The following is an 11,340-nucleotide window of genomic DNA, read 5'->3' as shown; positions in this document are numbered from 1 at the left end:
AGAGATCAGTAGTGAGATTAACATGAACATAATCCGACTGCGCTTGCCTCCATCTGTATGCCCTTCAAAAATGGCTATGCATTCTCCAGTCTGAAAATGCGATTTAGCGAGTCGCGCTACGATAAACCACTCCACAATAGTACCAACTGACCGTAATTTTGAAACAACTGGGGATCAAGAATGTATCCGTTCGATGAGCATCAAGCAGTGATATTCTCAGATGCTCGCGGTAACTCACCGTATGGTTTTATCGTAAGATCCCGAGAAGCACGTTCGGCCTACTAAGTGTAGACATTCTACACCGCCTTCGTGACCATTGAGAATTCTTTTGGTTTTGCCCGTCTTTTAGAGGCATTCATTAGACGCGGTCGTCTTGATTGTTGTAATCATGAATTGACCTACCTTTTGACTCCATACTCGAATCGTTCTATCCATAGATCTATCCCAAAGAGTAGGCTTTGTCAAGAGTTGCTTTTCGCGAATAGTGCCACTAAAAACAGAAGGAATGGGAGACCCACCCCGTAAGTAACAAGTCGCCGGAGACTTGGAGACACTGGACTCCATCCGTATGCCCTCGATAAACATTTACTGGCTCTCCTGTCTGTCTTAGGTTGAGATATCAGCCACTCCAACTCTTCAGTAAGCCTAATCTGGACGAACGTAAAGAACATACAGAGCGACTCCATTGTATTACAGTCATATCCCTATAGGAGAGTCGCAACGGGAGTTAGGGTGGTGATTAGATACTGGGTTGCCCTCGTTAATTACCAGCTACCGCTGAAAACGTCCGTGTCCGTCACATCTATGCAATTAACAATGTTGCGGTGTCCTTTAAAGACGTGCATGGGCTTGTAAGTCTTATGGAAGGATGTTGGTGAGGTTCAAGTAGGCTGCGTGGAAATATAAAGACTGTACCTCGAGATTCCAACTTCGAAGACTCATGTCCCAGGATCCTGAAAAAGTCCTCTTCCCTCTGGTCCGCAAACATGCAACGTAGTTTGTGTGCCCTGAAAGTGTTTTCAGATTTTCCCCTGTCTTTCTGCATTCATGAGGATACTGCTAGCAGTAGATCCTTGCTCTCCACCTACAGACCTCCAAATCCCAATATCGCACTGTTTGATCTCCGGCGGATACCATATACCGCGGCTTTCCACGCGGATGGGGTAAGACTTCCACGCTATAGACATGAGCCGTATGACCTCGTAAAGTCCGTATTCGCTCCATCTGAATGGTAGCCGTCAATGGGCGTGTTTTATTGTAGTAAGACCATCAGGAAGCAAACTATACCTTGGTTAGTATCGCGTTCTTCGATAGAGTGTCCAAAGATACATTCCAGACCAGGATGCTTTGGTCGTGGGATCCTATTAAATCAAAATGTGAGCATCAGGTGTTGGAAATAGCCTAGCAATCCATCTCTCAAAGAGCTCGCACCTGAGACCAGGGTCACGCTCCTATCAGCTTCATCTCCACGCTCTCCGAGAGGTTCTACCTTCCCGGATTTTTTTTTCATTTGGGGAGGTTTTAGTATCACATCGGGTCCATTTACATCAATGCTGTATACGGTCCCCTCATGACCTCTAGAGTGCAATGATGGACGGTTTACTAGTTAGGTGTTTTCCTTAGCACGTATAACAAGAAGCTGTGCTAACCGAAATACTCCCAGGGGCTGTCTCGCTGGCTAAAGATGAGTTACGATGGAGAAAATGCTCAGTATAACTCTTGGCCGTCCGCTGATGCTCATCATCTACCACCTTGCGAGCCCCCCCGGTAGACATATCTTCAAGGTGAGTTGTATGAAAAGCGTGCAAGCAAACGTTTAATCTAAACGCATCAAAAAGGGAAAGCTTTATCTAGCGAAGAAGCCACGCTCAGGGAGCAAACCTCCGATGTCCGTAAATAGACGTCTTGGCGGAATTTCGAACACGTAAGCAACAGGCTCTCACGTGCATGGATTTTGATGACCAAACACCTATTTCGTTTCTCCTCCTCGAAACGTATTTCCATCTAACAACAATGTCGCAACTGATAGGGCAACCGCTCCCCACCATCTCGGGACTCCTATTCGTCAAGGGCGAGCCTGTTCAGATATCGGCCAGTGCCCCTGAAGGTCACAAACGTGTTCTCGTTATCGAGTTTTGGGCAACTTGGTAAAGATCAGAAATCGATTGTTCCTCGCGGCAGTGCCGTGACAGTTAATTCTGAGCATCGGAACACAGGTGCGGACCTTGCCGTCAAGTCTTCCCAGTATGTATTATGTGTACACAATCGATGTTTCCCCGACCTCGTCTGATGTTATAATGGCATTTCAAGCATCTATCCGAGCTTCAACGAAAGTATCGCGACAAAGATGTCTATTTCATCGGGATCACAGATGAGAATGATGAAAATGTAAATAGCTTGTTTGTTTGCTGTGAACGCCATCATAATTTTTGCCCGCATTTGCTCAACCCAGCCGGTTCACATTGGACTGTACTGTTTGTAGAAAATTCGATCTTTCGTCAATTCGCAAGGGTCCAGTATGGACTACACAGTTGCGATAGATGCACAGCATGATGCGCGCAATAAGCTCTTTATACCCTCTGGTGCCCGTGGTATCCCTCATGTCTTTCTCGTTGATACCAACGGACGCATTGCTTGGGCAGGTCACCCCGCGGACCCTGAATTCGAGAGTAAACTGGCAGCCTTGGCTCAACAGGCTACATCCCGCAACATGCCCAAGCAACGCGCACTGCCTCTTGTCAAGGAAAGTTATGAAGATCTCATGGGACACTCTGTGAAAGATCTCAAAAACATTCTGCAAGAACGGGGGTTACGGTCGGACGATTGTTTCGAGAAAGCCGACTTGGCGCGGAAAATTGCGGAGCGTAAGTCCTAACGTATATACAGTCTCCAAGTGAAAGTAAGTGCTCATGGCAAGATTGGGACTTGACAGAATGCTCCAGAACGACCTACTACACGACTGAAGCTTGAGGGTTGCAAGGATACCCTGTGTCCATTTGCGGCACACCGGTGAGGGATGCAGGACAACGGCGTTAGGCGAGCAAATTGTTTGCTTCAGCATATCTTCATACTTGTTCATATATTCTTCGGGGCGGTAACATCATCATTATGGATATACAGCGGTGTATGCGTTCAATGAGCGAGTAAGGGCGTACCGTTGAGAACACATGACGCGATATGAAATGCCGTCTCGTGCATTTCTCATGTCAATCACTATTATGATAATTTACCCTTCAAAATGGTGTATGCCTACTTGCATCTATAAGCTATCCAGGCATCATCTGCAGTGCATCATGTTACCGTTCTTTGATGTGGTTTCAATTCCAATAATTATAGAACTTGTCGCCATACTGAAAAGACCACAGGTTAGGATTAAATTGCGCCGTAAAAATTAGCACAGAGCGCAAGGAAGGCAAGTACCTCTTTCATGTTTTCACTGAGAATTTCCCACTTGGTCATCACTTTCCCTTCTTGATTTCTCCTTCCTTCCTTGCGGATCCTACTACTATCATCTCTGAGCCACTTCTCTACCACCATCAACAAGGGCGAGTTGTCCAGCACGGATGCACCGACTGCACCAGCCTGTTCCATTCTCGTCCGTTTAGCTTCCGTCAGCTCTGGAAACCCAGAAGGACTTGTTAGGTCTCTGACTACATCGACCACCCCATCTACTATGTGTGCGACATGCGTGGGCCATCCTCCCAAGCCATCGAAGATGTGGGTTGCGTATAGAATGGTTGCGTTGCGTGTTTCGGTTTCTTTGCGCAGAAACGAGAGAAGCTCGGCGCGCACCAGTACGTCCAAGTCGACGGTGACTTCGTCCAACAATAGAAGCTCCCTTGCAGGTAGAGAGTATAAGCAGGCGACACGAAGGCGCAAATCTACTGAGCTGGGGTACCAACCATGGCTCCATCAGACCTGTGCATAGAATAACACATAATATGAGCCAAAGTTGACATCCTCAATTGTCCATTGCAGACAAAAAGCAAAATCTCATCCCAGTACCTAGAACAATTTGTACACGGCGCCGTTGACCATCGGATACTTCGTGCATATGCCAGTCAGGGTCCACGTCCATGATCTCCAGTAGTTCCGCACACCGATCTGGATACCGCTGTGCGCCAAGAGATCTGAGCAGACGAGATACAGGAACGTCCCGGCGCACAATAGGGTTATGAGCCCATTCTGTGCCGAGATAAGTGATATTCTGCATAGAAACGTCATGATAAGTGTGAAACTTCGACCGATAATCTGCAACTCAGGGTAGACAAAGAGGTCGCATGCACTATACTGACCTGTGCTCCATCATCAAAAGGATTCTTCCCAATTACTCTCACTCCACTATTTTTGACTAAACGCTTGCCTGCGAGGATCGTCAGTAATGTTGATTTACCCGCCCCGTTTGCGCCGACCAAGAGGCAACGGCCACCGCGAGGAACGGAGAAGGAAAGGTCCTTCAAAATCGGGGACGGACCACCGAAACCAAAGGTGAGGTTCGAAACTTGAACAGCAGGATCAGACATGAGAACAAGTGAGATGAATCTCGGCGACGAGATCGCGGATCAACAGTCATGCTCATCTGGTTGGTTTCCCCGATCGTGAGAGTGGTCACGTGCATGATGACGGACTACAGTACTGTATTTTGGTGGACAATCATCAGTTAGGAAAATTAAAGAAGATACAGTTGAATGTTACTCTTATCCTATGGAAGTGACCATTGGAAAAAAGTACTTATTTTTCTATGTAAGGAAGTATCCTCAAACATGAGGAACTACCACCGATGTATAAAAGCAGGCTCAGGTAAATGGACACATGAATAATTTCAGCTTTATCCGTGATCCTTTGCTGACCATTATTGTAAAAGCTAAAAGGATTAAACCTTGCATTAACAGTGTGTAAAAACACTACTATCTTCGGTAATTGTCACCGAGTTAAAAAGTCATAAAGGGGCAATAGATTGGAATGATGTGCAGTATATTGGGATAAAAACGATGCACCAATTCTGAGGAGATATGATCTGGATACAAAGCAGATAGCGGAAATAAGGGAAGGGAAAAGCATTGGGTCGGGGCATTTGCAACGTATGTCGTATCAGCACGGTCACGTGCCCTCAGAATATGAAGGAAGATGCAGGCAGTATCCATTCCTTCGTGTATCATTCTGCTCCTTTCTCGTTCTCAAGATTGCTATTGTGCCTCGCTTCTTCATCAGTTCTTGACATCTCTGCAGGTCTTACCTTTCTTCCCTGGAGCTACCCCGACGACAACCACCTCGGACACGGCGTCCGCTACCAAAGGCCCTTCAATCATTGCTGTCTAGTTCCCCGGCTGGTTTGCATCTACTGGTTTGATCCAATGGTATTTGGCTTTCTTTATTCCCGATACCGCAGGGATCGAGCTCCACCTTCTAGGCGACTACAAAGCAGGATGATTAGAAATAGCTTACCGGATGTTGGGGCTTTGGAGTATTACCCAGCAACAGCCAGCATTGTTTGTGACGGTAGTGTAGTAACTCTTTTCCTGACTATATCCATTACATGCCTTTTCGACATTTGACGGTGTGCGATATCCACAATTAAGACAGAGGTCAGTGCGATTACGTCAGCCAGGTAAGCGTCGATCGGATGGCAAATTTTAAATTAACAAAGTGCGCTGCTCCCGACATTACGGATTGGATGGTGTGCAAGTCTGACCGGGATTGGAAAGAACATCACGCCGCTGACCTGCGCATCACGTACTCGATCTGTTACAGCCATTCTGTCGAATCTACTTTGCACCAGCTCTCCGATCACGGATTGAAAGTAAATCACGTCAGAAAGACATGGTACTAGTTCAACTACGCCCAAAGGATCAAGATGGGCATGTTTGCTAATCGACATCTACACCTTTAAGTCATTTTTCACAGGGGGATCAATCAAGCCTGCCCAACGAGAAAAGATCAAACAGTTTGTGGGATTCACCAATGCAAAGTAAGGCGGGAACCAAGTAACGGTGAACACGTACAATGCTTGGGAATTTGGCATGACAATAGAAAGTGGGAGGCGTATTATCCAGGAGAGTAACGCTTAGACCACTCGAAAATAACATTCGGACAGCTCTGATATACTTTACTGAGCATTGAGAAGGGAGTCCACAATGACCTAGTTGAAACACCTTGGACCATTATCATGGAACTAAATCTAATATAACCCTTTTCCGCCCGGCTCTTATAGTGACAAGACCGCACAGAAGTTTCTGAAAGAAAACAGTAAGCATTCCACTTGTCAGACTTATAGCGCGATTGAGGGAAAAACCAATGACCGCGAATCTTTGTCATCGGTAGACTGGAACTTGGAGGCAGCTGTAGACGCATTTTTCGCAACGGGTGGCGCAACTGCAAATGGGCGAACATGGGCGGGCGCTGATCAACGTAAACTGTCCGCGCTGTTCGACAAATACAAAGGTCAGTAGGATTGAAATTTTGTTCGTATGGTATACCCCGACTCTTACAGAGCTTGATTGTAACCCTTTCAGATCCCGACGAAGATGCTATCCTGGTGGATGGCACTGAATCGCTATGTAGTAAGTACACACACCATGACCTTTTGCTGGCCCAAGATTACTAACTGGTAGCACACGCTGGAACTAGATGACCTAGAAGTTGACCCAACCGATGTCGTAACCCTCGTACTAGCCTGGCACCTACAAAGTCCTCGAATGTGTGACTTTCGAAGAAAGGGATGGATGGAAGGGTGGACAAATTTGGGGTAGGATCTTGATTCGAACTTTGATTTCAAGCCTTTATGCTGATCTCGTGCATGCACCCGATAGGTGTGATACAATCGAAAAAATGCGAGAAGTCATTCCATCTTTACGGGAAGAGCTGAAAGACCCGTCAAAATTCAGGGACGTTTATAATTATACCTTCAGCTTTGCGCGAGCAGAAAACCAGAAGAGTTTAGGTAAATGGCTCTGTGTCCATATCAAATTCATATACCCTAATATCTCTTTCTTTGCGGGTACTGTTACAGGGCTAGATACTGCAATTGCTTTTTGGGAATTATTATTGAAGGACAAGTTTAAGCACTTAGATTTATGGGTCGAGTTTCTTCGGGTATGTCCCGTAAAGGTTTCTTCCTCAACTACATAGATTGAAGCCGTTAAAATGAGTTCTGCGCACAGGAAAAACATGGGAAAGCAATCAGCAAAGACACGTGGAATCTGGTATATGCTGGTGCTGTAGGCTAATTAGTCTTCGCATAATGCTCAGATCCTTTTTTCCCATTTCATGGACAGTTACTTGAATTCATCCGAACATCTGACGAAAACTTCAGCAATCACGACACAGATAGTGCATGGCCTGTATTGATTGACTCATTTGTAGAATATGCCAGAGAAAAATTGGGTTTTGAAGATGAATGATATATTATTTTTCTTCCTGTGATTTTATTAACAAGATAGCTTTGCCACATGCTAGTTTTTACCATCGTTTACGCGAACAGCATCAACAAAAAATGATCAGGACGCTGCAACTACTGGCTCTGGTCCTTTCTTTACTGTCAGCTCCTTGTAGTAGGAGACGGTTTGATCACCAAAGGGAACCGAGCTGCCTCTCATTCCCCTTCTGACTTTTCTATCCACCATATTTTCCCCATGCTCAAAGTTCAGACCTTCACGCGACCTGAAAAACTTGTGTGTCGTTGACTGGTATATTTGATCAGGCGTGATGTGCGCTGTCTTCACCGGAAACAAGAGAGGCTTTGCTGTCGATTTTGGTGCCACGGCCATATACCTACCGTGTCGGTCATGGACAGCTGAAGTGACTGGAGGACGATAGTGGGCCTGTTGCGTTGTTTCATTCGCCCACATCGGTAACGCCTCGACCGATCCGTCGAGATGTAGTGTGGAACGTGGTGGGCGACGGTGTACGACCGGATCCACGGTTACGTCGTGTGGAATGAACGCAGAATGTGTAGAAGAGCGGAAACGATCCGCTGGTTTCAGTTCGTCTTCGGGTTCGCTGAATTTGAAACTGGATTTTGTGATGTTGGCGCCTAGAATGGGATGCGGTATCATTTTGAAATTTTCATATGGCTGATAAAAGGTGGAATTCGTGGTGGTGGATGTGTTGAAATTGAAATGAGTTGGATCACCGGTTGGGACAGTCGATACAGCCATCATATCTGCCTTGCTGTGGCCGTTTCCTTCGCGGGTCCCCATAGCTGCAATGGAGCGGACTCCCGCCGATCGCCTATTAGCAAGTGGTTTTAAGGCCGCCATATGTTCGGGTACCCGGTAGGATGCCGATGTGCTTGACTCCAAGTCTCTTTGAGCTACTGGGTTAGGTTGGATGGCTGTGTGAATCCCTGGCTTGCTCAACAACCGATCAGCAACGGAAGATCGTGCCAAGTGACGAGCAGCTTGGGAAGCTTGCGGGTCATGCACATAGTCGCGACGAGAAACGGACGTTTCTGTTTGACGGTATTGCGCTCCTTCTTCTCCCAATGCAATGGAGCTTTTGCTGCTGAGTTGTCCTGGGTTTACTTGGGTCTCCCGGTGAATAGGATGGATGGTATGACCCTTGTATGTTTGCGCCGTTGTGGAGGTAAATGTAGCGTCTTCATTGTTCGTCCGCGCATCCATTGCCAGCAGATTACGGGCTGGTCGTGGCGGTGGAATGATCTTTGGTTTAGTGTAAGCATCACGCCCATGATCAATGTACGACTTTCGGGCCATAGTGTCATAGTTTCGTTCCTTGGCGGGATCACCTAACGGGATATCACTAGCACGATTGTTTCTACAATAACCGCCAGCTTGTCCCTTGCCCTCCGCCACATCGTGCATGGTACCTTTTGTAGCGTAAGCAGCTTGGTGAGTTGTCACATAATTGTGGAACCGTTTGTCATCGATGGGTAGGTCTTTGCGGGTTTCCAAGCCGACGTGAGCTGCGCTAATAGCTGTCAGGGCCTTATGGTGAAACTGCTGCGACGGAGGGAGGTTCTTGACATTGATATCAGATTCACCAGCACCCATGCCTAAAAATTACACATGAAACAGTCAGCAATAATTCCAGTAGCCCTTTGAACTATTGATTCAGGACATACCTCGACTTATCTTCGCCGTTATTGGCGGTGGACATTTGTAGCTCGAATCAGTTACACTCTCAAAATGTGAATCAGAGACCTTACTCCGATCCCCAAACGCTATATGCCCTTCTCGTTTATCTGCCGTATTGATTCCCAATGGCTTTCCAGCTGGGCCCACTGGAACATGGACATCAGGGCCACATCTATTTGCGGCTGTTTCCTGAGCCACTTTGATGTTCGCTGGATCTAGCCGCTGCCCGTCGTAATCAGTGCGCATTGTTGATAGGAATTGATCTGTGTGCGGAAAATGTCGATGATCTCCAAACACAATGTCGGATGGCCCTCGTCGACGCTGGGTTGAATTATGCCATTTTGTAAGATGTGTTGTTGGGGTTTGAACTTTGTGAAGGACCTTGATGGGTGGTGTTGGGGGAGGTGAGGCCGGCGCTTGCATGATGAGATGGGATAAAAAGAGAAAATTGGGGTAATTCACATCAAGAGGGGTTGGACTTTATGTTTCTATCACCGCGATGCAACTTTTTCCAAAAAGTCATTTTTGGTCGATTCGGATACTTTTCTCCAATGCCTGATCGGCGCACTCCGACCCTCAACGTTGATTACCTCACCATATAATGTGGCTATATAAGGGTAAAATACTTGAAGCAATCAACCAATCAATGACGTTTCACGTGCCTGGTTTGTTTTGTCAGAACGCAAGCAGCATATCCTATCTTGACTTTTCCTCCAGGATTTTGCTGAAGGTGGTAGGCGAACAGGTCTAGAAATAGTTTTATCAATAGCCGAGACGGAGGGGGAGGACATCAAAAGACAGGCATTGGAGTCGACAATCACGGTTTCCGATTGGGAGCGGCGCACAATGGTATCGATAGACCGCCCACTCGTCACTGCTTCTCCAACTATCTTGAGAAAGGCGGGTGCAGTGAAACCGCAGAAGAGCGTTCGATTCGATATGCCCGCTCCGCTATCGCCTATGTCCGTTGAGGCCGAGGTATCGTCCAATCAGCGGACCTCCACGCTTAATGTACAAGATGTGGGCATTATTGTGAAACAAATTGGAACTGCTTTACGGAATAAATTGGAGGTCAGTCTCTCTGTTCTGTTTCCTGAGTTCCAGCTGCGGCCGCAGGGTGCATGTTCTAACGGTATATCTGGCTGGAATTCATGTAGGGTGACTCTTCACTTTACCTTATTATTATTGATATCTTGTCGCGACGACCACCCCAATCCGGTTGTCTCCCTTCATCCTCCCTGGTGTATTGGCTACGCGCCTTCTCTCAAATAGTTTCCAGCCTTACACCCACTTTCCATGACATGGTGGACGCGATCCTTTCACTGGATTGGGTGTCGTGCGAAGACGAGACCGTGGCCGTCTATGGCCATTTAATTCAAAACCTTGTCAGCGCCCATGCGGTTTATGTAGCCCCTGTAACGAGAATGCTTGTACGAAACCTCCGTGAAGGTGAGAGTCATGAGAATCTACGACGATGCAACATTCATTAATAGTGGCATTTGGTGGTTGTAGGAGGTAACTCGTCAATAGCGCCCTCACTGCACTTTGATCGTGTGCATAACATGCTTCGAAGTGTCCTCGCACTGATACCCACCGGTCCATCTTTTATGCTTTCCATCATCACCGAAAATTTTCCTCACAAACGCGAAGCCCTAGACGTACACGTATACTACCTTCGAAATGTCCTACGCATAGTAGAATATGCTCCTGTATTGCGAGATCAAGTTTTGGCGCTTATAATAGATCGTATTGTGCAAATTGATGTAAGTAAAATGGGAAAACGTTGTCTCAATCGATCATTTGATCGTTCTGTCCCGATTTCCAGACATCTCACGCGCTCACATGTTGATTCATTCTTAGGTCGAAATTCAGGTGGAATTGGATGATTTGGACGATGATTTATGGGAAGAAGTCCAACGAACAGTCTTTACTACGGAGACGGATAATCCGGATAGCGTATGGAGTAAGGCGCAAACTGGCATGGCCACCGACGCTAATGGTGACGAGGATGAGGATGATTTAGACTTTGGTTCTGATGATGAGGAGGAAATTTCTCCAATAGCGGTGGATTTCAAGCAAGTTGTAGAAAAGTTGGATGCAATGTTGCGGTTGGTCTTTCAGTACATACAGGATTTTGCTGCCCAGAATCCTGGAGACCCGCTACGGGGTTTTGTTTGACGTTCTTTTGAACGTCTTTGATTCGCACAAGACTACCACCCATAAACTGCGATGCACACAATTTCTG

The 11,340-nt window shown here is 46.7% G+C and overlaps 5 protein-coding genes across 5 annotated transcripts; 3 read left to right on the top strand and 2 right to left on the bottom strand.

The window, feature by feature from the left end:
- The first annotated feature begins 1,993 nt into the window (after positions 1-1,993).
- SPPG_03113 (uncharacterized protein) lies at positions 1,994-3,342 on the top strand. The gene is made up of 5 exons (XM_016751396.1): positions 1,994-2,147; positions 2,217-2,244; positions 2,311-2,388; positions 2,483-2,864; positions 2,933-3,342. Exons 1-5 carry the CDS (start codon positions 2,014-2,016, stop codon positions 2,968-2,970), a joined length of 660 nt encoding a protein of 219 aa, XP_016609343.1. The 5' UTR covers positions 1,994-2,013; the 3' UTR covers positions 2,971-3,342.
- On the bottom strand, positions 3,058-4,571 carry SPPG_03112 (uncharacterized protein). The gene is made up of 5 exons (XM_016751395.1): positions 4,296-4,571; positions 4,006-4,207; positions 3,903-3,918; positions 3,421-3,838; positions 3,058-3,350 (listed from the first exon to the last, which is right to left on the bottom strand). The coding sequence occupies exons 1-5, from the start codon at positions 4,521-4,523 to the stop codon at positions 3,318-3,320; spliced, it is 897 nt and encodes a 298-aa protein (XP_016609342.1). The 5' UTR covers positions 4,524-4,571; the 3' UTR covers positions 3,058-3,317.
- A 1,086-nt stretch (positions 4,572-5,657) lies between these two features.
- SPPG_03111 (uncharacterized protein) lies at positions 5,658-7,466 on the top strand. Its single transcript, XM_016751394.1, has 10 exons — positions 5,658-5,823; positions 5,892-5,968; positions 6,212-6,246; positions 6,322-6,441; positions 6,513-6,560; positions 6,628-6,745; positions 6,810-6,940; positions 7,010-7,092; positions 7,161-7,202; positions 7,275-7,466. Exons 1-10 carry the CDS (start codon positions 5,821-5,823, stop codon positions 7,398-7,400), a joined length of 783 nt encoding a protein of 260 aa, XP_016609341.1. The 5' UTR covers positions 5,658-5,820; the 3' UTR covers positions 7,401-7,466.
- Positions 7,380-9,620, bottom strand: SPPG_03110 (uncharacterized protein). Its single transcript, XM_016751393.1, has 2 exons — positions 9,083-9,620; positions 7,380-9,013 (listed from the first exon to the last, which is right to left on the bottom strand). Exons 1-2 carry the CDS (start codon positions 9,516-9,518, stop codon positions 7,497-7,499), a joined length of 1,953 nt encoding a protein of 650 aa, XP_016609340.1. The 5' UTR covers positions 9,519-9,620; the 3' UTR covers positions 7,380-7,496.
- Positions 9,621-9,677: 57 nt separating this feature from the next.
- SPPG_09087 (rDNA-binding RNA polymerase I transcriptional factor) lies at positions 9,678-11,340 on the top strand. The gene is made up of 5 exons (XM_016757242.1): positions 9,678-9,712; positions 9,775-10,166; positions 10,253-10,544; positions 10,608-10,858; positions 10,956-11,340. Exons 2-5 carry the CDS (start codon positions 9,942-9,944, stop codon positions 11,271-11,273), a joined length of 1,086 nt encoding a protein of 361 aa, XP_016609339.1. The 5' UTR covers positions 9,678-9,712; positions 9,775-9,941; the 3' UTR covers positions 11,274-11,340.

The sequence above is a fragment of the Spizellomyces punctatus genome (assembly GCF_000182565.1).
Source record: "Spizellomyces punctatus DAOM BR117 chromosome Unknown supercont1.5, whole genome shotgun sequence".
NCBI classification, from domain to species: Eukaryota; Fungi; Chytridiomycota; class Chytridiomycetes; order Spizellomycetales; family Spizellomycetaceae; genus Spizellomyces; species Spizellomyces punctatus.
The sequence above is the reverse complement of the archived record's forward strand: the minus strand, read 5'-3'. Positions and strand labels throughout refer to the sequence as shown.